Source organism: Calypte anna, chromosome 8, assembly GCF_003957555.1.
Source record: "Calypte anna isolate BGI_N300 chromosome 8, bCalAnn1_v1.p, whole genome shotgun sequence".
Classification (NCBI taxonomy): Eukaryota; Metazoa; Chordata; class Aves; order Apodiformes; family Trochilidae; genus Calypte; species Calypte anna.
In genome coordinates this window covers 21,431,194-21,459,049 of record NC_044254.1, presented here as the reverse complement: position 1 = coordinate 21,459,049, position 27,856 = coordinate 21,431,194, and the positions used below count along the sequence as shown (strand labels likewise).

The window sequence follows — 27,856 nt, the reverse complement described above, 5'->3', positions numbered from 1 at the left end:
CCAATGTCTTTGTGCTTCAGCCACTCTGTCCCCTGCCCTTTGCCACTGAGCATCCCCAGCACTGCTGGGGCACATCTCACTCTGCCCTTGCAGAGGATCCCAGCCTGACACATGCCACCTAGAAAACCTGCTTTTCCAGGATGGCTGGGCACGATCAGAGTTGATCTTGGGGTGGACAGGACAACAGATCACTGTGGGATGGAGAAAGGGGCTGCTCTCAAAGGGAAACAACTCGGCAGTTGAATGGATTTGTAGTTCTGAAGGGAGCTGGTAGCAAACTGACTGGAGCAGAACTAATCCAAGGTGAGTCATTCCCTCCCCCCTCCAAGGCTGAAACATTAACAACAGTTTTTTTTCATAAAGGCAAATTGAATCCCACCAGTGAGAAACAAGAAAAAAAATCATCAAAGAGCAAAAGATGCTACTGGGTGGCTCACAGGGAGGCAGAGCATTTGCTCAGTAGCCTGGGCTATTACCTCTCTCTTCTATCGTTTCCATGCAAAGAGCACTGCCATTCATCTATTTTTAATGACAGTGACGCAGTCAGTGAACCTGACTTCAAGGCTGAGAGCTTGTCTTCTCCTCCCTGTGCATCTGCCCTGACTCATCTTCCTTTCCAAGGGTCTTTCACAGTTTTGTAACCCAGCAAAGGAAAAAAGCAAAAATGAAACTGAAGAAACAAAGCAGATCAAACAGCAGAGCATCAGAGGGAGAGAGCAGTCCTGGGGGAGGAATAATAAACACTGTGACTTTGCTGGCTTGGGAAATACTAAGGGACTGGGAGACCTGAATGTATCCCAGGGTCATGCTGATCTGAGAGCAGGATCTCTGAGATAGCCAAGCAGGGATCCAGTAGCAGCTGGATGCTTGCAGGTCTTGTAGATCTGCAGAAAGCCCAGGCAGGAGAAAACTGGGGCAGATATGAGGGTGCCCAAGCCCTGGGTGACTGATGGGGACAAGCTGAAGGGCTCTGCTGTAACAGAGGTGTCTGATTTCAGTGCCACGAAGGGCCAGGTCTCGGCACTGTTGTAATTGCAGAGATAAGGGCAGTGAGTGTGAAGAGTATAACCAGAGGAGGAGAGGCTGCTGCACATCCCCAGGAGGTGAAAAGCTGTGCTTTCATCACAGAGCAGAGTTGGCTTAGCTGGGGTCTGAAGATGGTGCACCAGGCAACACGGGAACCCTTTTGGTCCTTGGCATGGGGCAGGAGAGGTGGGACTGATAGGCACGTTTGCTGGCAGCCTCAGTGCTCGACTGGACTCCGGTCTCTTTGGGCACCCACCACAATTGAAGCCAGTGCAAATATTTCTGCACTCTGGTGGCCACTGCTGAAAATACATCTTTGTCAGATGACCCAAGTTTTCCTCTATAAAACTGGTATTTTGGTATCAGACTGCACAAAAAGAGGCTGGTGAGAAGAGCCGTGCCCTAGGAGTGCTCTGGGCACTGGGGTCTCACTCTTTGCACCTCAGCTCCTACGGGCTGTAAGGCTGGAACATGGTCTGATGAGGTCTTTCCAAGAACTGAAGCCACCCGGGCACAGTGACACAGGGTCAGTCCTGGCTCAACATCCTGGTGCTTGCACAGCTTCGTGGCTGGGACCTTTGTGAAGGCCTCTGTGCCACCCATGCCCATGGTAGCACCAGGAGTGTGGCCACAGCCATGCCACAGCACCACTGCAGTGTAGCCATGCTCTGAACTGAAGCCAAGGCTGCAGCTGGCCATGAGGAGCAGGCAGGGGAGCACAAGGCTGCAGCACTGGTCACAGCAAGGCAGCTGCCTAAATGGGAATTTCCATCTGCCTCAGCACAAGCCCTCTCTGGTTCCCAAGGAAGGGTGTCTGGAGCTGCTGCCAACCTCCTGCCTGGGTTCCTCCTGGAAGTGGAACACAGAGGATGCTCTGACAATCCCATGGTTGCCAGGTCTCATGCAGAGATGTGTGGTGCCAGGTCTGGGCTGACACAGCAGCAAGGCTTTGTGCACAAGGACATGATGGTTGCCTTGTCTGCAGTGGTGGTGAGAAAATCATTATCTCTGTTCCTCACCAGCAAGTATGTAAATCCTCATACAGAGGACAGCATGCAGGTAGCCCCTGCCAAGCCCTCCCTGCTCTGACGATACAACAAGGAGCACACAGTCCAAGGGCAGCCCCAGCAGTGCCTTTCCCTGCTCAGAGCAGAGGGAAATGGCCTCTCACCCATGAGCAAACCTCACCTTGGTCTGCAAAGGTCACCTGCAAGGCTTGCTGAGGGAGGTGCAGGTGGGTGGATGCATCTCCAGGGGAGTACATTAAGATACTTTTCAAAATCTGGAGGATTTGGTGTATGACTGAAAGCCTAGGGGGATAATATTTCATGGCTGGCCAAGGACAGGGCTAGGAGAGGGACAGCATTGACATTGGACAAGGGCAAATTCCAGGCAGTCCTGCTGGGACCCTCTCTTCCAGCTCCCATGATGTGACTCCAGATCACACCAGTCCTATCTAAAGGACATGCTTTTCCTGGATATATTTAATTACATTAAGTATTTAATGAAATGCCCCATCTTATCACAGTGTTGTGAAGTCAACTCACTGTCTTGTCCCCTGGTAGGGGAGAGAGCCAGTCCCCATTGCCTTATGCTTGTTAAATTTTAAAGCCCACAAAACCTCTGTTGGGGAAAATGCTTGCTCTGCTACAGTGAAAGAAACTTGCTTGGCTGCATCAAAGCATTTTTCTTCTTGGGAAGGAGAAATGTCCCAAATTTCTTTCCTCTGGGGCATTTCCAAACCTGGAGAAAGGGAATTCCCCCTCCTGCCTGCTCGCACCCAACTCCTGTCACGTCTATTTTTATTGCCACTCTGTGAGTTAACCCTTGGCTGCTCTTTTGCCAAACCAGTTACATTTAAAAAGCCAAAGTGATCTGTGTGGGGAGGAGAGTCAGTGTGAGAGCAGAAAGGAATAAATCACAATCCACAGAGCTTTTTTGCTCTTTGCATGGGGCAGCAGCCCAGAGGGGCAGCTGGAGGTGAGGGGAATACCCCCAGCGAGCAAAGTTTCCTGCAGTGTGCACGGGCTGCATGACCCCTGGGAGGCAAGAAGGAAGAATGGATCTGACATCTGCAAGGCTTTGCCTTTGAGGAGTCTCTTTGATGAGCCTTCTGGTGCAATGTTCATTTCCCTCTCTCCAGGAAACAGGGAAAGACTACAAAAGCCACTCATCTTCTGCAGGTTTTAAGGCCACCGATTTGTGAGGCCACTTCTGGCAGCAGTGAGGAGGTTCTGCTGCTGATGTACGTACACAGGTGATCACCAGCAAAATACACGTTTTTCCTATAAAAAAGCAGTCTTTACCTTTGAGATAAAGCTGTGTGTAGGAGGGGTCATAAGACTATCTTATTTCTCTCTCAAAAGAGTCATCATTAGTGACACACATCACAGGACCTCAGACAATCTGATATGAAATACAGTGTGAGCATTTCCGACTGAGATTTAACTTTACTCAGTCACAGTGGCTCATTTTCATGTTACTTTGCACCAGCCCATAGGATAAATGTTTATTCCTGGGTATTAACAGTGAGACATTTGCAGTCCAAAAGCAGAGATAGTGTTTATCTTGTTTGGAAAGAAGAAAGGAGGCGAAATTTACGGTGAGGAGTTACGGAAAGAAAAATAATTTACTTCAGTACTGGGATTAGCTCCCAAAAAGAGAATTAGCAAAAAACTACCACCAGATGTCGTCTGGAAGCTAACGAATTGCTTCCAAAGCATCAGGAACCAGGGGAAGAGTGAGATGGAACGGGAAGGCACGGGGGTTTTTTTCAAAGGGACACAAAGCCGCAGGGTTTGTGCACCCTGGCACATCGAATGTCTGCAGAGATGGAGACATCTCAGCTGGCTTTGCAAAGTCTTTTCAACTTGCATGGATAAACCACAGCAAAATGCAAAGTACTGAGGTTTAACTTTGAAAAATAAGTTCTTAAAAATTAATCCTGATGAAAAGCCCCATTCTGGAGTGCAGTTCTGCTTGATACAGAGCACAAGACACTGACAGACCACAGTAGTTCCTTCTGCTTCATCACTGATTAAAATATGATGGATACAGTAATAGTTTTTTAATGGCTTAATTACAAAAGCTTCGCTGCACCCTATGTTTGAGCTGTCATTAGAATAGATGTTTGCATATGGCTGATATTTAATACTTGGGAGTGTGGGAAAATTCCCTGTGAAGGAAATCCAGGGGGAAAATTGAGAAAACAGGACAACTTCTTTACCCACACAAAGTACCTTTAATCTATTACCAGTGCAGAAATTATTATAATTTTTTTTGCAGCTAAATTTACAGAGAGTTTCGCTGTAGACCTGGGTGAAATTCTGAGACTAAATTCAATCAAGAAACTGCAGAGTAGAGATTTTAATCCAACTCTGAGGGTAAGTATCTGCTCAGTATTTTTTGTAGAGTTGGTGCTGATGTTTCTAACTTGAAGGAGTTCAAGCACATTTTGGATTGAGCTGAGGTGATCAGACGTAAACTTAATGACAAATGATAATGAGAAAACCTATTACCAACATGGTATGGCAAGGCAGAGCAATGTGCTCTTGTTCAAGACCCTTTTTAGTTAAAATTGCTGTTTCCAACTCTGTGGGATTTGGTTATTCTATCTAAGACTATACGGAAAATTAACTTTGTTTTTTGAAGAGTTTCAGTAAAAATAGCTCAGCTATTGCCAGGGATGAGGTCAGGGAAAGAAAACCAGTCTCTTGCCAATGTAAAACAAAACCAACCCCCTCTCACAAACATTTAATGTTCTAGTCCCATGGTGCTCTGGAAGGGATACTTGAAGTTTGGCAGATCATCCTAGGAGGAAGAAAAGTATCTCTTTCTGTACCTGTTACAAGCTGCCTACATGTGGATAAGTTATAATATGAAAAATAATAGTTTGCTTCTGGAAGTCTCAGACCTATTACAGCTTGGCAGACAAAACCTCGGGAAATCCGAGATGTGTTCAGCAGGTTCCAGGCAGCTTGGAGGGGCTGAGCAGGGTGTTCTGTGCAGCCTGCTCCTCTGCTGGGGTGCAGGTGGATGGGAAGAAAGGGGAGAATTAGAGTGAGATGCTGAAGATGTGACAGCCGGAGGGAGGAAGAGACCAGAGCAAGGGATGAGTCCTGTGGGAAACGCAGTACGAGGTCATCAGGGGTAATAACAGCGGGGACGCGGCCGCGGGGCCCTATTTGAAGCCGGGTGTTCCCTCAGCCGTGTGCGAATGGCTGTCCGGGCGCCGGAACCGGCTGCGGTGCCGGTCAGGTTTGAGGGCGAAGAGCCGGCGGAACCGGCAGCACGGAGGCCCGAGGTGCGCGGGGAGTCCCCGCAGACCACAAGGCAGCCCCTCTCGAACAGCGTTCCCGCGCTTCCCGGACCGGCAGCCGCTTCCCCCACTCCCCGCGGTGCGGGACCGCAGGGCTCCTCCGCCGCCGGTACCGCTCAGCGCCCGGACCCGCCGTCGCCATGGCAGCCGCGCGCGGCCTTCCGGAACCCACCGGCCCGGGCCCGCCGCCCTTCGCGCCCGCCTGGCTGCCCGTCCAGCTGACAGCTTCCCGCCCACCGCTGCCATAAACATACGGGGATTGGTTCTTCCTCCTGCCCGTCAGCACCGTACTACGCTCCTATTGGCTGAGTCGCTTATTTATAGCCCGCCCCCAAAGGTTGACCAGTGACACCGAGGCGCCCCTAGCAACGCCCCTCTCCGTTTCCTGCCATTGGCTGCCGCGCTTGTCTCGGGAGCTGTTGTCCCTCCTATGATTGGTTAACCAGCCTGTCTCTCAACTGACCCACCACCAATTAGAAAGGGGCACTCACGTGGACCACCCGCGCGTCCCTCAGCCTGGCTTCCCTTTCTCTATTGGTCAACCGCCGCCGTCCATCCAGCCGCTGCCGGCGCCGATTGGCTGCTACAGAGGGGCGGTTCCTGGTCGGGTGCCGCCTCTGCGCTGTGGGCGGCAGCGCTCGCCGCGGGGGGGGCGGATACGTGAGGAGGAGGCGGGGGCCGCGGCCGAGGGAGGAGGAGCCGCCGTGATCACGGCCCCGGGTCCAGCAGCTGGGTTCCCTCCTCACATGGGGCCCCCTCGCTTGCCGCAGCGGCAGTGCAGACCCTCGCCGGGTTGCTGAGGGTTGGCGGCGGGAGGGTATGCGGCCATGAGAGCCCGCGCCGCCCGCAGGCCCGGCTGGCGCTGCCGCTCAGGTAGGCAACGGCCGGCGCGCGCGCGGCGGTTTGAGGGGCAGCGCGCGAGGGGCGGAGGGCGGGGGGCGCGAGCAGAGAGCGGGGCGGCGTGGGGGCTGTGCGTGTGCGTGTGCCTGCGGGGGGTCAAGGAGAGGAGGGTCCTTGCGGGTGCGGGCAGCCCCCGAAGGTGTTGCAGGAGGAGTGGAGCCGCTCCGGGGAAGGGACGGCAGGCGAGGTCTTGTCACCATCCCCAGCGCCCTCCCTTACCCCGGCCACGGCCAGGTAGTGCGGTGAGGTGAGTGATGCCGTCTCAGTTAGCAGGTGCGTGGAGGGACTGCAATCGCCCCGGAGCAGAGGTGTGAGGGGGAGCGGGTGTTGCAGGACGCCCGAGGCACGGCTGAGAAGGCGGGCTGCGGGGAAACTCATGCCCTGGTCCGGTCAAGGGTCTGCCTGAGCAGAGGTAGAATCTTTGCCCAACCACACGGGCGCTTTGCCGAGAGGTGTGAAAGCTTGGCTCAGGTTTTGCTATTTTAAGCGCTATCCTGTAAGAATAGATGAATCATATTTTAATGACATGCTCGACTGTTCAGGTGTATGTGCATATATATGTTTGCTTTATGGCATTCGGATGAAAGGTGCTGTGTAAATGCAGGTGATCGTTCTTGATGTTGCGTTCTTCTGAGGGTGGGAACTGTATTTGCTGCAAGTACAGGGGACTTTCCACTTGGATATTCTGATAGGTGGTTGTTGAAAGCTAAAATTTCTAGCGTACTGAATGAAATTTCGTTTAAGTTTATATCTTTCTTTTTGCCTCCCTGAAAGGACTTACGGCTGTTATTTATGCTAATTTATGAGAAGCCTTTCTGCTGCAACTGATTTTTTTTTTATTAGAGATCAGAGTTCTAGCATATTTTATTGCCTGCAAAGTCAATGAGCTTACAGTTCTATGAACTTAATTAGGCAGTGGAATTTACAACCTAAGATAAGATTTTTATATGAGAGACTCTGATATGCCCAAAGGACAAGCCATAAACCTTTCCATTTAGTCATCATCTTTGGAAATTATTGTTGCATACCATAACCTGATAGGCCAATAAAAATGTCATTTTCTGACTCTTGCAAAAGCATACTGTACAGCTGTAGACATGGCTGTGTAATTCCACTGTCCATTTTGGTTTGTCTTCCTGTAAAACTTGCATGTAAAAATATGAGTAGCTTGAACTGAAGACAAAGGAGTGTGTCCCCTGTACCTGGTGGCAAGTGTGTCCTCTCTTGTGTTTGTTGCTTGGACTGTGTTTTGAGCTGTTCCAGGGGGCTGGACAGCTGGTGAGGGCAGCAGAGAAGTAGATAGAGATGGAGCAAACCCTGCTCAGTGCCTAGTATTTTCATGACTGTGGAAGGAGAAGGTTGGTCTGAATGAGGTTTTCTGATGGTAAAAGCCTCTTGTAACATAGTTATATCCTCCAGTCCTATACATTTGCTTTTTGCCATTGTAATTTTTTATGCCAGTCATTTTACACATTTATGAAGGACATGCAGTGTTAAAGGAGGCGACTGTTGCTTCTGTGTCTGCTGCAGAAAAGAATGAAGCTTGTGGTTCACTTGCATCATTGGTTCCTTTTCTGTGTTCTTCCTGTAGCTGAGGACTGTGCATTTGCACAATGGCCAAGCTTTTTATTTTATAACTTCTCTTGTAGGTAAGATTAAAAAAGGCAATATTCATAATTTTTTAAGCCCTTTTCCTGCTTATTGATTCCCTAACATACATCTGAAACTGTCTATTTATCAGTGAGTGCATCTAATAATCATCAACTGTACCACACTGGCTCCATCTGTTGTCTGTTGCCAAGTCCTCTGACTTAGATGGTAAGCCTCTTTTCATATTGCCCTGTCACTTTTCCTTAAGTGTAACTCATTTCTGGTGGTGGCTAAGCCACTTTTTGATATGATTGTCCCATGGGTTGCACTGGAGAACTGTAATAGCTCTTGCAACCAGGAGTGGAGTTAGTTTTGAGAATTTTGCTTTTAAAGGGCTGACTTTGCACACTCCAGGTCTGTGGCTCAGAGACGAAGAGTTATATGTCCTTCAGGTATGTAAATACCAGCAGACTCCAGTGTCCCCAAGACCTTAACAGGAACAGTTTTAGGAACCCCTCTTTTCACTTCAAAAGATTCATAAATGAGTTGGTCAAGACTGTGTTACTATTCATAATGTGTAACTGGTGCGTGAAGTAAACACAGTACTGGGTGTTTCACTGTACCATGAAACTAGTAACATGGACAGAATGTTTTAAAATATTTGCAGAGATTATAATTCTAGCTGGAAAATAAAGATGTTTTCTGTGTTGTGTCATGATCTACATATGTTAAGATTTTGCCCAAAAAGGGTCAGTCAGGTATGGAATTCAGCCTGCCTTCTTACTTTACCTTCATCCCTCTTTCAAGCACTCTTGTTCTCTTTTCTTGCCTTTGCTGAGCTGATTTTCTCGAGGGCTGCATTGAAACAACAGAAAGTTGCTTGTGGTCTCCTCTGAACCCTCTCCAGTGCTAACAGAGTTGTCAGCCCTCAGTCATAAACCTGGTGGAGAGGCTGAGGGGGAAACGAGTTGATTACCAAGATGTTACTCTGTCTGTTGGTATTGAAAGGCTTTGATTCCCTTTGCTTTTCTCAGCAGCTAAGCAACTGTCAGCCTGCTTACACCTGGGAGGCATGAGCTGCTTCTCAGTGTCTTTACTGAGCTCTGTTTTGTTAGGCAAACATAATATATTAAAATTATCCATTTGCAGCTGTGTATTGTACACAGTCTACTTGAGTGATTATTTAATGATTCTTTGTAACTAGGCTAGAGTCTGGGGCCCAGTGGCTTTTTGCAAGACTCCGCTGTAGAGGTTTAGTTTTGTATTATAATTGGGCCATAGAAACTAAAACAGGAGTAAGAATCAAGTGGTTTTCTGCTTGAGTTTCTCATTCCTGCCCCCCTCCCAATTATACTCACCTTATAAATATGTGCCAGAATTTATGCCTATGCTTGATGTAAATATTTGTCAACCTACAACCTTGGCCCCGAATCCTGAGCTCTGCAGCAAGTTAATGGCTAGTCTCTCTTACTGGTTTCAGACTTGGCTACAGTCACAAAATAAATGAGCTGTTTGTTTCAGCTTAGCCTCTTGTGAAGGTTTGTTTGCATTATAAAACCACGACGCAGTTTAGCAGACTTCCAATTTCAAGCATGGTGTAGTAAGGGATAAATGCAGGTCTCTTCTGAGGAATGTCAGCTCTAGTTGTGGGAAGTTTATGCAATGACAGTATTGGCTAGAGCTAGGAATATTCCCTACAGGGGAGATGAAATGAAATGGTACCTAAGTGAAAATAGAAAATGTTGGGATTGTCATGTTTGAGTGTAATGTTGTTATTAAGATGTTTAGTTGGACCCTAGTACATGATCCTGTAAAAGTAGTCAAAAAGACTTCATCTTCAGGAGGAGTTGGACCAAATGTAGTGCAAGGTCTGGTACTTATAGGTACCTTGTCTGTAAATATTTAACTTTCTCCTCAAAACTCAAGAAAGTAACTTATGGACAAACTAAAAAACTTTCCTCTGTTAGGAAAGTCAGCAGCTGAGAATGAAATTGTGGAATGCATGGTTCTCTTTGGCTGTTGAGTTTGATTTCTTGTATTTCATTCCCAAACATTCTTCTTTTTTTTTTTTTTTTTTGTTTCTCCAGGCTAGTGACCTCAAAGTCAATTCTGTCTTTGGAAGATTTTATTCTTTACATTCTTTTGAAGCTTTTCTGAAATTTGCACATTACTACAGTGAATCCCCCTGGCCCCCCAGGTTATTTTGTTGAGTGACACTTGCCAGTGTAATTCCTTCATGTTTTTGTAGCGCTAGGTTTTAGTGCTTACAGACTATGAGTACATCAGACTATGAGTTTAAATAGTTAACTCCTGGCAAAGGATTTATGTCAAAGCTTTGGCATCCTGTTCTTTAGAAAACCTTTTCAAATTAATAACATGCATCTACGAGATTATTGCTTTCCAGGCTGAATGCCTAGCGACAGTCTTCTGTGTCTAAAAATGGTTGTTGTTAGGCCATCTTTTAGCATATCATGAGTTTGACATTTGAGTGCAAATATCCACATGTTATGCTGGGGACAGAAAAAGTCTTGGTAATAAATTTAAATGTTTTTTTTTAAGGATCATATTTTATACCCTGACCCATTAAAAAAGATGCTGCTGAAGTTGAGAAGCCTTACCCATTTTTATATCTATGAAGTATAAAATGTTAGGTACTGGCATTCATGCAGCAGAGAAATTGATCTTTATGCAGCCATTAGCATGGACATTTTTTTTCTTCAAGGTTTTTTTTTTTAAACCAAGAAATTAAAATGTGATAGGACATGAAATATTCTGAAATGGTGTTTTTCAGTAATGTTATAAATTGGTGAGTAGGGCAGGTATGCATTTTGGAGGTGTATTTTTAAATGATCTTGGCTTGGCAGGATGGGGTGCATTTTTCTTGCATAAGAGTATCAGGAAAATTGTTCTGAAAACTGAGAATTTATTGGTAAATATTTTTTAGAGCATTTAGTCTTTTTTTTAATTGGATCTTGGGCACAGCTTAAGAGTTTTTAAGCTGAACTTTAATATGAAAAAACCGCACACTTGGAACCTCTTAGATGGTTGCAGGATTTGCAAGATAGTCTTGGATTCTGTTCAGTGCACTTTAATTAACCATATGAGGTAGTAAATTAAAGTACCTCAGACTGACTTGACAGTCAATTAAACCTTGGTTGATTTCATTGAGAATGTGATCATTAGTGTAATTGGCCAAAATGATAGGAGGCCCAGTTGGAATTGTGCCCACTTGAAATTTTCCTCTAATTCTATGTATGCAATCCTGTGCAGAAAACTAGACAAATGGAGCTCTATCCTAATAATTTCCAAGGATTTCTTGTAGCTCTCTGGTAAGAAGGCAAATTCTGGCAGGCAAAAATAAAGGAATGGATTACTTGGGAACTTAGATGGCGAAATCTTCTGGGGTTTATGTTGTGTGAAGTACTTTGAATCTCTTCTTTCATTGTGGGATTTGTATAGAGTTTTGTAAAGCTCACCATGTGATTTCAATCAAAAGGATGTGTATGTGTGAGGGTGGTGTTTTGTTGTTAACTAAATTGAGAGACTGTGTTGAGAGCTGATTTTTATCTGGAAACTTTAATTCAAAGTGAGGAGTTTTCTCTTGTTTAAGATAATTTACCTAACTTGGTAACTTCATCTAGTCAAGACAACAAGAATGTTCTTTATTTTTAAGATATCTGCCGATATCTTGCCTTACCTGAAAACTTAAACTTATTGTCCTAACTCACGAGTTGTTTTACTTTTCTGGTTGCAGTGTGGATCTGTAGGTTCAGTTCAGTAGATTTAGCAAGCTCCAGGGTCCACTTCATACAGTGCTACTGTGATACTGGAGTGTCAACCAGTGGATTTCTGGGGCAAGTGCTTGCTCCCTTACTTGGAAAGTGTCTAGTGCATGTGGGTGCTGCCTTGATGAATAAGTTCTAAAACATTGTTTCTTCAATTACAGCATTTTCTGGTCAATCTCCAAAGATACTTGCTTCTCCTGTTGCACAAAGTGAATCGTTAGCACCATGGTTTCCTGTCTGCCCCACTTCCACAGACAGTTATCTCAATGAAAAGTAACCAAATGTTAGTTTGACTCTTTCAGATCAAAGGAAGTTATTTAAGCATGCCTTGGAAATTCCTAGGCATCTCCTCTATAGCTGAGGAGGTTCTCTGGGCTATTTTTCTCAGTTGGAGAGATACAACAGGCTTTATCCCCATGGTGCTTATGTACCATTTCCAGACCCTCGAGGCTCATGGGACAAGAATATAAATTAAGAAATTGGATCCTGATCTCTGTGACAGTCGACCACACCATTACATTAGACTGTGTAGTCCTATCATCTGAGAAGTGCAGTAAGCTCATGCATATGGGAGTCTGCATATGAAATTCTGTAAGAATACCACAACATGGGATTTGATTCAATTTTCTTTAATGAGGCCCTGGTAAGATTCTTATACCTACTTCCCTCTCAACTCCCATTTAGAGAGGTAAATGTTAAGATGTTTGGAATAAACATTCTTGAAAAATGTGTTGTGTGGAGTTTGTTTTGTTTCTTTTCCCCTTTTTTGGAGAAGACAACCAATTCCACACAGTTGAATGGAGTTTACTTCTGAAGGTAGGGAAGGACTATGTTTTTTTTTCTGGTGTGTTGGCACAGAGCACCTCTGAAAGACACACTGCATACAAAACATGGCTGTTACAGGACTTCTGTATATCCAGAGGGCAGCTGGTTTGCCTGTTTTTGAGATGCTCTTTGAATTTAGTGTACTGTTCAGGTTCTGTGCATCTGTGTAACTAGAAGTGTAATTGCCTGGTCTGCTCCCTGCTTCATGACTTTTTCCCTCCACTTTAAAAAATTCTATTGTTTCCTTCTCCCCCCTCCAGTTTTTCATTAACCCCAGGGAAGAGAAAAGAAAAAAAAAGAAATCTGTCTTCTTTGTGACTGCTCAGTTTGTTCAGGTTTTGTAGGGGCTTACCAAATTGCTCTAAATGAACATTTAAGTCTGGAAAAAAAGATGAATAACCTCATGAGTCTGAGGTTTAAAGGAAAAAAAAAAAAGTAGGCCACCTGTCAGGTTTGCCAGTCCAAGCTGAATTTGATGGGCTCCAGAGTCATCCTGATTACTTCATCATCCTCTTAAAAATAAAGAAAAATCCCTTATTTTTGGTTCTTCCCACTCCCTGTCAGTATTATTTTTTCTTATTTTCTCCTACTTGGCAAATGTAGCTTATTTCCTGTATTTGCAGTTGATCTGAAATTAATACAGCTTTAGAAAGTGTTTTTTGGGGAGAATTGTTCTGGCAGTTTCTTATGAGAATAGTTTGTTTTTGTAGCAGGATTGTTGATATTTTCATAAATTTGGGAGCTAGATCTTATGTGTTTATAAACTTGTGTTCCTACCAGTTATGTAATTGGTCTTGGAACACTCATAGGGGGAAGCTTTAAAAACGAAGGTTTTGGTGTTCCAGCTACTGTTATTGACAGCTAATAATTTTCCTGATGTCAGCTGAAAGTTGATCTGTTTTCTGTAGTTTGGGGTCCTTTGTTCAGTCCCTAATATGAAATGGTTTCTTGCAATAGTAGGAGGTTGGTCACCAACTGCTACAGAAATAGAATAGAATGTTACATTTTGTGCCTTTCCTCCTACTTAGTTGATTGCTTTAGCAACCAGAATTGAAGTAAAAAAGATGGGGCTGGGAGGTAATGAAGGTTGTTACCAGTGAAATTTTGAGTTCCAAACCTCTTCATCTTGTAATAGCCAGAGAACAGGGTATTTTCATGAATCCAGAGGAAAAGTTCATTAGATAATGTGTATTTACTGAGGATGCTGTTTGGTTGTAGTGCCTTTTTTCTTTTTTTTATGCTCCTACTTGGGTATCTGCTGCTGGTTTTGTTTTGTTGCGGTTTTGTTTGTTTGTTTGTTTTCTTATTCTCTTATACTGTCTTAAGTTTTGTTGGAGTCCTTTCAAACTTATTGTATATGTTTGCAATCATAACAGTAATCTCAATTTTTTGTATTTTAGGATCCAACAAGAGTAGAGAAGACAGCAAATCACCTAAGATGTGAGAAGTCCTCCCTTAGCAAAATAAAATCTTGTTTTCAAAATGGACCGAAGTAAGCGGAATTCAATAGCAGGATTTCCACCGCGCTTGGAGCGTGCTGAAGACTTTGATGGTGGTGCTGGAGGAGAAGGGACTGCATCCCAGATAGGAAGAGTTTGTACCTCTTCATATAGAGCCCTAATAAGTGCCTTTTCCAGACTTACCCGTCTTGATGACTTCACATGTGAGAAAATTGGCTCTGGGTTCTTCTCTGAGGTGTTCAAGGTGTGTGTTCACTTGTTTTCTCTTTCATGTTGATGAGAATTCTCATGTCGTGAGAATTCACGAGAGTATCAGCAGATACTTATTGCCTTCACTGCAGTCAACTGTTTCATATATTTGCTTTACTCGGGATGAGTGAGTGAAGAAGAACTTACAGGTCTCAAATATTTCCTCTGTCATTCTTCCAGCTGTTTTTTGTAACTTATAATTTATCTGGGGAGTTGCAGAGGCTATGAGGAAGACACTTCCACTGTCTGTGGAAGTGGGGCAGACAGTAAAAGCTAAAAAAAAAAAAAAAGTTTATTTTTTGATCTCTGCTATGTATTTTTGCATTCTTGCAGCTTATTGAACACCAATGGCTATTGGTTCTCTTATATGTAAGGATGAATGCCATTAATTTAGCAAGATTATTAGTTTTGTGGGATTGTACTTGTTCCTTTGGTAGTCTTTGCCTCCTAACACTGGATGCTACACTGAAGCCACATGTGGTTAGTGAATTTGAAACCACAGAATTGATTGCACTGAAGCTGCAATGCAATTAGCTGGTTTTCTCTGTTTCCTTTGCTGCTTGTTATGCCATGCCTTTAACTCATATCATCAGAGATTGGTTTGAAGTAAATAGTATGAATGAAAAAATCTGATGTTGCCAGTGACTTGCTGTTATGAATCTGGGAAGTGGATAAATTTTTTGTCAAATGAATTGGAAACCTTACAGGTAACCCCAGTTTTATAGTGCAGGTGATATTTCTACTGTTCTGACAGTTCTGGTAAAGTAGAGGAATAGGACATTGAGTTGACTTCTAGACTTTCAGGCATTGCAAAAATAATTTATTTCCTTGTCCTAATTCCTGGCTTTAAATGAAGTCACCTTCTAGACTATTTCCATTTTGGTGAAATTCCAGAAAATCTCAAAATTCATGATGTCCATTCCATGATACTTTAGGGGGACTTTTCATTAAGAACTGAAACTAAAAAAACTCTTATCCAGCTTCATTGCTGTGAAATAGGTACATGAATTAGAAAATTTAAATTATTTTAATGTTGTTTTAATACACAACGACATTCAGATCTTCATATATACTTCTCCTTGTGTGTAAAGGCGAATCACTCCACAGCAGTTTTTTTGTTTAGCAAGATAAATAAAATTTAATTTCCACTAACACAAGCTTTAAATTCTTTCAAATGGAGAGACACAAAGAATTTTATTGTAGTGTGTAGGGGTCTTGATACAGGTCAGCTTTTTTTAAAGACAGCTTGTGTACCAATTGAAAACAAGGGTTTGTTTGTTTGTTTTTCTTATTTTCCTGTTGGAAGGTGTTCTGTAATGCATTTTTTAGCAACCGTCTTTATATCCAGGTATTTTTTACTGTAGAATGAACTGATTTCTAAAGTCTTGGGTTCTACTGGAACTCATTTTTACAGCTTTTTTGGTGAGGCTGCTGTGAAGTGTATAAGAGTACAAATAGACTTGGGTGATCTCTAACAAGGGAGAAATAGACCTTTGTTAATGTGAATGTCAGAAATCATGTTTTGGGTCTTAGATTTCGCTCAGTGATGTTGGTTAGACATTGTGTCTTTTCCTATTCTGTAAATTCAGGATTTTGCCCTCTTTAATTCTTGGATTTTCCAGTGCTTAGATTGTAAATTTATCCTGTAGTGGTATGGATAATTGTAGTTACGCTGCGACTTCAAAAAGCTATGTAGTCAAATAGATACAATACTTTGTGAACAGACTTACTAGGTGAAATAGCTACAATAATCTACCATGCATTGGTGAGGAACAACATGGAGGAGTTACCTGAGGCAGTGTGCTTGCATATCCAGTGAAAAGATGCAGTATTATTGTTAGAAAACAAATGTAGGTGGGGGGCTGGAGGGCAGAAGTGGCTTAAGGTCAATTTTCTGTCATTCATAGTAATTGATTTATTACAAAAATTTTAAGAAAGCACGTGGTTTAGTCAGTGACATACAGAGGTAAATGTCTGTTTGAGAACGTAGGACGATTGAGTGAAATCCTTGATATCTGAGTTACATTTCTGTGCATGAGTCTGCTAACTTGTTAAAAACCTTCCCTAGACATTTGCTGTTTCAGAAAGTTATAGACAGCACTGGGAGTCAGTCTGCAATCAGCAACAGCTTTTACTCTAAGACAGTGATGGCAGCAGTCTAAGGATCTAATGTCTGTTTTCCCAGAAACAACCACAGACCTCCTGCATGGAGACAATGAGTAATACAGCCTTTTCTTTCACATCAGCTTCAAACAAGGTCTAGCTTCAGTTTTGGCAAAAGGGGCAAGAATGCATTATGACCTTATCTTGAATATAGTTCCATACTCATTTAAGCAGGTTTCTGTTCTACTTTATCAGCCTGACCACCTCTGTCATTAATCCTACTGTGCTGATGATCAGATTTCATGCAAGAACCTTGATGTGCTTCCAGGAAGGAGAACCTCGTGGCACAGTTAAAAGTTCAGTTTGATCTGCTAAATGATTGAATCCCAGCTAAATGACTGAACTCAAGAAAAATCCAGGATAGTTTTAGACTTTCTGTGCAAGTAACTTTACAAGAGAACCGAAGCCTTTCTTTAAATTAGCAAAGATGTCTTAAAAAATGCCATGGCACCAAGTATTTTTCAGTTAGGTATTTCTGTTGTTTTGTGAACATTATACATGAAGTTCACTGAAGTGATTTAGCAAAGAATGCTTGGACTGTTTTGATGATTTTGGATTTTTGTTTTGCTATGTAACTGACAATCATTTTCAGTGGAATGCAATTTCCATTCTTTTCCGTGGAAACTCCATTTCAATATAGAAATTACTTTCTCTTAATTTGAGAATAAGAATACTTTGTATCTTAGAGGTATATATATTAATGGTCACATGTGCTATGAATGATCTTTTAGTTCACCTCTATTCATACACAAATTAAGCCTTGTGGTTTATTCAACATAAAGTACTAAACTAGCATTTTGATTTTGTTAACCATCATTATAACAATTCAAATCCACGTTAATCTGTATACTAAGTATTACAGAAACTAGTTTGGAAAAATTACATTTACTCAAATTATTACCAATCTAGTTTGAAGCAGCTGACTGGCTAGTACCTGTTTTAATTTTCAGTGGCAATTGCAAAACACTGAGGTTACCTTTTACATCGAGCTGGACAAAGACTGTTTGTAAATTAATAATGTCCAGATATAGTCCCAAGTCTTTAAATTCCTAGCTGGGAACACCAGTAAGGGCTGATGGAGCTATAAATAACTACGGGAGAGATAAGCATCATACTGAAACTAAATACTGTATTAGGAAATAGATACTATTAATTATAAAATGTGTGTTGTAACAGCAGTCAGACTAAAATCCAGGATCTTTTTCTATTCAAATATACCTTCAGGTTCAAAGCCAGTACTAAATATTCAAGTTGCTAGCGAAGTCTTTCAGGTGTTCTTGTTGGCTGTGCATTCTGTAGCTGAACTTTCAAGAGAGCCTGGAAATACTTTGACATTTCAGCTGCATCTTAAGAATGGACTTTTGCAATTTTATTGTTCACTATATATGAAAACAGTGATACTGATCCAATATAGGACTGTGCAAATTCATTGTCCTGTTTGGTTGCCTGTTGCAAAGGTTGTGTTGCTGTACAGTTTTAATCACTGGGGAATTTGAGGTTTTTGACTGTTGAGGAATGATCAAGTCTTTTGAAAAGCATTAATGGTTGTAAATGGTAAAGCAGTAATTTCACTGCAGACAGTTCTGCTGTTTTAAGTACACCTAGCCATCTAACAGTAGTATTAGAAGATACTTAGAGAGGGGGAAAACAACTTATATTTGGGTTCCACTGATTAATTATGTATCACAGAGACATCTCACTGTAATGATGGGCTTGACTGTTAAAAAGCTGCCCCTTCCCCGGCTGCTAGTGAGTTGACATACGTATCATGCAGAAAAGTATTTTTTGTTTGTCAGGGAACATGCTCATTCAAACCTGTGAAAACTAGTGTTGCCTTCCAAAGGTGATCTGTGGGACAGGCAGAGATCAAATGTGAAGACAGAACTCAAATCAACAAAGGCCACAGTCTTTACCACCTTGAACTGTGTTTTAAACCTTGTGGGAATGAAGAGATTTGCTATCTGAAAGTAGTCACCAGAGAAAAAAACAGATATGAAAATCAGTCCTCCAATTTTAACATACTCACTGAAAGCACCAAGCACTCCCTTTATGATCTCCTATAACTTGATCCTTTGTGCAGAACTTCTGGCTACACAGTTTTCCTGGCTTTGAACTTACAAAAGAAATTTTACCTTCTAATTCACTCTGGGCTAAAAGCTTCTCTGCACCCCCAGCTCAAGCATTTCTTACCTTTTCAGATGACTTTGAATTCTAATCCTGTCTCAGAAGTGCTTGGTCCTCCTTCAGTGTCTAGTTTGATTTCAGGCACATTCTTCCAGAGTCCTACCTGGTAATCTTAACAGTTCAGTTGTGGTCTACTAGCTACTCCCTTGGTTATGGTTTTACATTGCTACTTTACCATAGTACCTTTTTGATCACATTATTCTAATTTATGAAGATGCATTGTAAGATGGATCAAAGCCGTACAAAAGCCAGGGTCTCATCTTAGTGCTGCTCTACCATGGATAACCTTGAGAAACAAATGCTGGAAAGATCTTGGTGCTGTTCTGTAATGTGTGAACTTCATGGCCTATGAAACTAGCACTATCCATCTGCAAAGCCAAGTCTGAACATACAGGGGACAGTGTGCTTTTGATTGACTTAACAGTGTGGATTGTGGGTGCAAATGGGTTGGTATCCTCAAGTTATTAATGCTTTTTGTGCTTATGTATTATACTATAAGGCCTCCTATCTGAATACCCTGGAGTGATGGTCATCAGTTAGTTGTTAGGTTTTTCCATTATGGTCAAATTTATGTGCTCTGGGTTTCAGAAGTGCTGACTGATCAAAGAAGGTGTGCCTGTTTAAGTATGTACCTGAGGCTAGTATCCTGTTTCTTGTATTTATTTAATGTATTCAAAGTGTCATAAAGAGAAGCATCAAACAGGGCTGATGTGGAGTTGTGCTTAGTGGTACTGTGAAGAGCATTTGCACGTAATTCTTTTTTATCAGGTACTGGCAAATTACTTAGGGTAAAACTGGTAGTTCTGTTGCCTCTTCTGTACACTATCTAGTATCACTTCTGTTTTGTGTAATTGATGATACTCTGTCTCACAGGCATATTGTCATGCTGGTGGGCTTGATCTCTGGAACATCTGACTCTCGTAGATCTGAGGGATAGTACTGATCAGGATTTCCCAAAGTGACTCATTGAGACCTGTCTTTTTTTATGCCTTATGACTTTGTTACCATTCTACTTGATCTGTGTTTGTCTGTAATTATGCAAGCCTTGAGGACTCCATAGCAGAAATGTTTGATGTGAAGCTGTAGTCACTTTCTTCTTCTGGTCTGTGACCTCTGTTCGACGGAAATTATTAAATAGAACAAACAATACTGAATAAAACTGTAAAGTAGAGTAAGTGAGGGACTAACTCATAGGACTTCAGACACAAAACCTATGAGAATAGACAGGTCCCTTGATTAAAAAAAAATCTGTTTTAGTTGGCATGGATATCTATTTTCATGTAATATGTTGTCCAATTATGCCTCATGGTTAAATTATATGTTTATGGGGTTCACTACTAAGTGAAATACTGCAAACTGGATAATAAACTTAAAAGTTTCAACATTTTTTGAGTGGCAACATCCATCAGTGAGCTGGAAATGAACACAGAATGTTGTCTAACAGTAGGTCCAGCACAATGCCTTTGGAATCACAGTAGAAGACTTCCCCATTTCATGCTGCTTTGTCACATACAGCCATGTCTTAAGCTATCATTAGCCAGTCTTTAATCTAGTTGTAGTGGGTTGTGGCATGAAGTAGTGTGTTCACATAATGTGTATTACTATTGTAAAACACACAATTAGCTTAATTCTTATCACCTAATTTTAAAATCAATGTAAATCTGAGGAGAGATATTATAAGAACTACTACAGTATCTGTAGCTGAGCTGTAGACTCAAGTATATGTGATCTGTCTCGGCAACTATTTTTGGCCTGTCCTTTAAAATTTTGTTATAGAAGATTCTAGAACTTTTTTTTTTAATCTATCCTTTTATAGCTAGAACTTCCCAGTTTGAGTTGTTTCTACAGCTGGTCCTGTCTTGTTTGCTTATTGACTCTACCAGCAACTCATTACTGACAGGGTTCAGTTGTCCTGTGGCATTTAGTGATCATGTCAATGGAGGCCTTCTTCCAAGAGTATAAGGTCTGTGAATGTGTGGAAAGAAAAAATGAGATATTTCAGTAGTTTTATAAATGATCATGCAGAGAAGGGAATGCTAGTTTGCATTAAAAGGAGAGGATGACTGCAAAAATTGCATGGAAAAGTTGTGGGGGGAAAAAAGTGGCAAGAGAATCTGAATTCAAGGCAAGGGAGCTGCTGCTTGGTTTTCAACCCATGCTCAGCAAAATCTGTTTGGAAAATGTTTTGGAAACAAGTGGCTTAGAGTCTGCAGAAAGCACATTATAAAACTGGAATCTTTATTAACTTGGGCTTTGAGAGATAAGCAAGCACTGCAATATTTGATCTGTTAGTGTGTTTTAGATCTAAATTTGAGTGTGTGCATTATTCCTAGTGTATGCAGAATGGCCAAGAACAGAACTGGAGTTCCCTCCTGCAGGATAAAGCTCCAGCTTGTAGAGTACCAGGATTCTTTCTTACTAGTTCCCAGAACAGTTCTTACTGTCTCTTCTGTGTGCACTTGTCTTCTGCATAAATGGGATGTCAGTCTTCAGGACTGTCAAGTCAATACCTTCTGCCCTGAATTCTTTTAAGGGGGAAAGGATTATGTGTCAATGTAAGTCAAGAAGATTTTGTCATTCCAATTGGAGACAGACTTTTCTTAATCCTTTTGATTATTATTTAAAAACCTCAGCATAAACACTGTAAACAGGAAAGTTTCTTTGTTAATACCAAACTAAGATAGAAGTTTGGCCCTTAGCAGAACTTTGGCTTTTGCTTTTGTAAGGTTTCATGGCTTTGTCACCAGACTTTAGGCCAATATTTCATTCTTCAAGGTGACATTAATATCTCCACAAAACCAACTGAGCAGAATGCTTGTGTGTGTTTTTTATGTGGAAGGTGATAGGAAGACTAATTGTGCATAGGTGATTTTCTTTATGGTAGCTGTTCTATATGAGGTTTAGTGTTGCTGGGTTAACACATGTGAACTTGTATTGTGTCTCCAGAGTACAGGTAGGTCAGTAGGCATAATAGCTTTTTGCAAGGTTTGCTTACATCAAACTTGTGCTTTTTTATTACTGTTTAGGCCTTCCATTCCACACTATACATATTTGTGTTTGCCTTATAGAGTTGTGAAGTCAAACACATAGGCTTCAAAAAACTTCATGTTTACTTGCTCTTCACCCTTTTGTCTCAGGGTAAAAGCATTTTTTTTTCTGTTGTTCTTCATGGACATCTCCTTAACTTGTGCTTTAAAGCTGACAGGACAGACTACTGTCATGGAAGATAACTCCTGTATATCTCTGAAGAATAAACTTTATTGAGCAAGAGAGGAGTAGTTGTGTTGTAAAGCACATTGAACTGAGAAACCTGCAATAGATGAAGTTGCTCTGACTTCTGTGAAAATGATGTGCATGAACAGCCCCTTCATCTGGGGGTTGAGAGGGCAGAAGCTTTTAGCAGAGCGATGGTAAAAATCTGCTGAGGAAGTGAGGAAGCATCTGGAACATTTTCTCTCCATAACAGATGTACACTTTCCCCATACCTTCTCTATTTAGATTTATTATAATTTTGTCTTAAGGAACAAAGTAGTAACTCTGTAGATTTTGAAATTCGAAGTTCAATAAAAATATCTTTCTGCATAACTCATAAGAAAGTATTTCTGGTATTCAAGTTAAAAATATTCGGAAGGCAGCACTGAAGTAGAAGTCAGCTGATCATGTGCAATTTCACAGGAAGCCTCAAATCTCTCTCATGCTTTTTCTTTGTCCTTTCTGCTTCGGTTTCAAAATTCTCTCATTTTCTTCCAGTATAAACTGAACAAGAAAGCAGAGTAACTTTGAAACTTAATTTCAAAGTTTTTAGTTATGTCAACTGTGAGGTTCTAATCAGTCTCTTTCTACTCTGTCAAGAGTAGAAAGAAGCACCATTCAGGAACTGAGATGAGGCATAAATCTTAAGAATGGTTGTGCTTTCTTAATCAAAGTAGAAGTCTTGTAAGTTTCAGTTGTCTTGCACTGATGTGTGAAGTGTCAGCTTTTTGGAACTCTTCTCCCAGCTGCTAAGAGGATTTGTGTGGTAGCCACTAAACCAGGCAGTTGTCTTCCTCTTGCTAATGATTTTTTCATTATTGATGTGTCGAGTGAGTCACTGTCACCCTAGTCCTTGCCACTTAATTAGCCAGTGCTTTTATAGGACATGGGCTATGGAAAAAAGTAATAGTAAGTAGGCCTTATTCCAATAGATCATTAATACAGGAGTTAAGAACCTCCTGCTTGTTACTAGTCTTCATGGACTGCAGAACTGGGGCAAAATTCTGACTTCATTCTCACTTGTGTGTGAATATAATTAAAATTCAGAATTACCTATCTGACTTTCAGGGTACTCTTATATTTAGCAGAATTGAATGCTTTTAAAAGCCTACTTTTAAATGAAAGAATACTTGGGCTTGTTCACATTTGTTATCCAAAATAAGTATTTATATTTATTGGGTTTTTTGGCTAGTAATCTTAAATACGTGTAATAATCACATTGTAACATCAGATGAGGAAACTGGGAGTGAATCAGGAGCTGTCACCAGGTAGCAGAAAGCCTTGCCTTTGTAGCTGTGTTGAAAAATTTTAAGAAAATTTTCAAAATCTTGTTTCTGTAATGCTTTTTCCAACAGTACTACCTGGCATTGCTACAAATGAAGTCTAAAACTATACTGAGTAAAGCAAATTGACAGACAGGGGAAAGAGAGCTTTGTTTACACTATGTGTTTGTTTCACTTTCTCTGGTTTGGTCAGGCAGCTTCTCCACTGAAGAAAAATCTGTGGAAAATATTGCAGAACAATTATTGTAATCTGAAAGTGAAGGATTTTTTTCTTTGGTAAAAAAACAAAGCAAAAAATCACTGAAACAAACGATGCTAAAAAGAATATTCAGTCAAAAAATTATTGTAAATTAAATTTACACATTTTGAAATTACTTACCACCTGTTTGGAAACTTGGCCTGGAAACTTCTAACTCCTGTTAAGCAGCTGGTATCTTGAATGTCCAAGGTAAGTCTTGTCCTCACAATTAGTGAGAATGCTCCCAAATTCTGTCAACAATAAGAAAGGCACTGATACTATAACAAGTGGGACCTTGCAATAAGAGAACCCACAGGCTGAATTTGAGTAGATTTAGTGTATTTGAGTACAGTGGCTTCTGTAGTTCAGAGTCCTTTGGGTCTTGGATTTTCTTCTGGGAGAAAAGTTGTGCCAATCTGAGTATCTTTGTGAAATTTCCCAGGGGCAAAGCAGGTGGCAAGATTCCCTTTGGCACAGAAATGTTTGTGGGCTTTTTGTCTTGTTTTTCACAATAATTTCTCAAGCAGAGTTAAATGATCTGTTTAGTTTTGTGTTCTGGATGGAGATGTGCTGGGTTGGCAGCTCTGGGATTTTCTGTGTTTTGCCAGCTGGCAAACATGCACGTTTGTGTAGGCTCATTCATGGCTGATACTGAGAGACAGGTGCTGATTTACTGTTCTTCAAATAACTGGGCTGGCATATGTCCACTGCTAACATGACTGTGCCTAGAGAATGGAGTGTATCACTTAAGAGCATTGTGACAAACCCCTCTGAACACTTACTGGTTTGGGGAGAGGGAGAACATTTGAATCTATTTCAGTGATGGATTTTACTGCTTGTCCCTGGAGGAATGTCTGTGTGATGGTATTACATGTGCATGTGTTACTGACTAGTATGAAATCTGTGAATGAAAAGTGCAAATTAGTATTGATGGCAGTAGCAGAGGAGATGATAATTACTGTTTCAGATCTGTAGGGAATGCTTTCTCATAGCCTCTCAGTAGCCATTGGTAATCATCAGAGAAAGGAACTCCTAAATCTGCATGATACAGCTTCTGGTAGACTTTAGTTCTCCAGTTGTTAGGAATTCTGCATGTCATCCCAAATGCCCTGTTCCTAGTAGCTACTGAGGCCATATCCAAATCACAAGGACTCCTTTCTCCTCTCCTTCAGAGCTTCCTTCATCTAGGAGTCACTATGGCTGCTGACCAATCTTTCTGGCTTGTCACAAGCTGAGCATTCTTCATGGCAGCTGCCTGGCCCTTCAAATTGGGCAGCAGCAGGCACTGCTCTGTGTGGATGGGCACTTGGGTTTGATGGTCTTGCCTGATTAGGGGCTGAGGGGAGGACAGAGCTCTGCAACATCCGCTGGAGGAATTGATACAGGGGCTGCAGTGCTTTGTTAACTAATCCCTAGCTGACAATATGTCTGAGTCACTAATGACAGTGGGTAACTTTCACATCACTGCCTGCATTGAAGTCCTGCAAATCCAGACCTTGTGCTTCCTAACCTTTACTGGCAATGAGGGGGCACGTAAGAAATTGCATGGGATATTTAATTAGCTACTTTTTTGCTAGGACAGCTTAGTTTTTAAGAAGAGCAGTTCCATAAGGGCTTTAATAACAAGAAACTATTTAGAACTTTTGTTTTGGCTGTTGCCCTGAAGTTATTAAATGTAGCAATTTATAAAAACTTAAGTATCCTCAAGTGAGGAAAATGCTACTGCTTTGTACTCCATGGTCTCTTCTCAATTGTGGTTGTGATCAAGTCCTAGTGCTGCAGCTTGATTATATGGTAGCAATAGTTACATGCCAGTGGTCTCTGTCCTGAAATGTGAAATTAACTTCCTTACTCATGCATGGTAACATTGATTTGAAATATTTGTTACTGAAATATGAGAATTATTTTTGCCCAAAACAATGCTTTAGCTCAGGGTTCCCATGCAGATAGATTTTCAAAGTGATCCTGACAGACATGTTTGAACAGTGATGATGATGTCAGCATTGGAACAGTGGAGAGGACTGCATGCTCAGTACTAAATTGTAAAAGGCTGTAGTTGCACTTGTATGTCAGGAAGACTAAGCCTGAAGTAGTTTTTGCATCAAAAAGATCTGCAGATTATGTATACACCTTCATGTTTCATATAGGATAAACCAATAGTTTATGGGTCCTGGAAATGTTTAACCATAAATATTCCAAATTAAACAAGAAAATAAGGACACATATACAAAATCATCTTATCTGTTATCTTTGAATGCTACAGTAATAATTTGCAGATGTCAAGCTCCCAGTTTTTGCTGGCAGGCAGATACTGGTATCACCTCCATTTTTTAGAGGTTAAAGAGGGAATGAAAGTAAGTGGAGTGGCATGCCCAGTGCTGTTCAATGATAGCTGCCATTAAAAATGAAGAATAAGCTCACAGTTCTGTACTTCAACCTCAGTATTTCTTTTCCTTTCCAGATTGTGACATAGACTTGGGTATAAAGTACACACCTGAGCTATATAATGAAGTTGTGGTATAAAAATGCTCTTCTGCATTTTTGCCCAGTACTTAAGAGATGGGTCCATATTCCTTCTTCTGGATTGCAAATGGAATTTTATATGGTTACATTTCACTGAACTGGCTACAGCTTCCCCACCAGGGCTGTGCCTGTTTATATCTCATCTCAAACTGTGGAACAATAGTCCTCTGATTAGTTTGTGCTTTCTCTCAAAATAAGACTGTAGTCTCTTTTTGCTTTTATGATTTAATTGAGATCAAGTTAACAGCAGAGAGATAGGCACAGATTCCTATCAATAAATGGTTTGTTTAAAATAAATGAATGCTGTATTTTGGTCCTTGGTTCTAAGTTACAGTGGGCAATGAAGAAAAACAAAATACAAAAGAAAAATTGAGGGTTTTCTGGCACACACAAATGGATTGCAAAGTATCAACTGTACTACTGTCTCACTAATTATAAATTAACTTTTTCCAAAAAACTGGAGAACTCATTTGACCATAAGTATGGAACATACTGTAGTAACTGAACTTACTACTTTGGATTGGTGATACTAGGAGGTATTGAAGTTAACAAAGTGGGATCTTTCTGTTATGACCAATACCAACCTTTGTACTAAATGGAAAATGAAAAATGTTCCAGCTTTTTCTGTGTGTTTCTCACAGCTGTTTTTAGTAAAAGAAATCTGTGGAGTCACATTTACTGTCAGGCTTTTTTTTCTGGGTTTTGTTTAGTGCCTAGTTTCTGTACATCCTCTGAACCTGTGCTAAAGCTCTTGTAACACACCCTGTCTAGTTTTGTTTGGCAAACTTTTATTATACTTGGCAGGCTTCTTTCTTGCTCCAAGAAGTCAGAGCATAGTGACATTATATGCTACTACTTTGAAAACAACCACAACCTAATCTGAGTCCCTAGCATCAACATAGTATGTTAATATTATCTGCAGTTGTATTTCTCTAAGGTTCTATTTTGTCACTGCAGTTTTTTATGGTGACATCGGATTTTTTACTTGATAGAGGCATCACTGCTTGGAATAGGTCTATCTGACTGTGGGTACCTTTTAACATTTAGGAAAATATTTGGATTCCAGTTTTACAAACAGAGTGATCTGACCTGAAGAACAGGTTTGTCTTCTCAGTTTAAGGGAGTTTTCTTCAATTAAACACAAGAGTTGTACTCTGTAGCATAGTTAGCTCAAGCAGTCTAGAAAGGTAACTGAGGTCATGTTTTAATCTCTTGTTATCACAAGAGAAAGTAGCTGAAAATCAGATGAAGACACTCAGGCTGTTACAGAAACGAGGTTGCTAGAAGGTGACAAAGTTAAATAGAAAAAATAATTTGACCTTTTGTGTATATGTCACCAACATGAAGGCTGCAGGCTGAGTGTGGAGGAAACATTTGAATTGGTGAGCCAGTGTAAGTAAAAATAATGTATACAGCATTTTTTGTGGATAATACAGTGAGCTCAGAAACAGGAAGCAAACATGGGGAAGGTAATCTGTTTGGACTAGAGAGGGCTGCTTTTAAAATGGTACTTTGGACACATGGCAGGAAAGGCAAAGGTGGAATGGCGAGAATGAAGATCAAGGTGTATGAAAGAGTGAAGAAAGAGCTGGTGTGAGTGCTAGAGATAGAGAGGCAACATGATTTTATGTAGTAGGCTATGTAAAATCTGTAAATGTAATTAGGCATTGAGGCTGGATACCAAGAGAGGGGAAGGTAAGGAAAAACTGGAAAGCAATTAATGCATTTTTTGAAGAGAACAGTGACAAAATACTTCCAAATCATCATTTTATGGTTTGAAAGTAATTAAAATGAGTGAAAAACTAGCAGCAAAACTGAAAGTTCTGGCAGATTTATAATATCAATATTAGGAAGTATTCTTCAGATGCTCATTCCAAGGACACCTGGAAAGGTACACTTAACGGTAAAGGTCAAAAAAGCCTTGTGAAAGATGACATCAGGCTGGATTTCAGCTCTTGCTTAAGTGTACCTCCCTGTTCAGTCCAGGCAACAGGTAATATAATGGTTTGGATTTTCATAAAGCCTTTACATATCTATATAACTTATTAAATATTTGAATT

At 41.3% G+C, this 27,856-nt stretch overlaps 1 protein-coding gene across 1 annotated transcript in view; it reads left to right on the top strand.

Annotated features, from left to right (window-relative positions):
- The first annotated feature begins 5,965 nt into the window (after nt 1–5,965).
- The window catches only part of TESK2 (testis associated actin remodelling kinase 2), an 81,998-nt gene continuing 60,107 nt past the window's right edge, over nt 5,966–27,856 (top strand). Inside the window, exons 1-2 of the mRNA XM_030455581.1 lie at nt 5,966–6,217; nt 13,845–14,148. Of these exons, the coding sequence (XP_030311441.1) occupies nt 13,927–14,148 (222 nt within the window). The 5' untranslated portion in view covers nt 5,966–6,217; nt 13,845–13,926. The remainder of the gene's footprint in view (nt 6,218–13,844; nt 14,149–27,856) is intronic.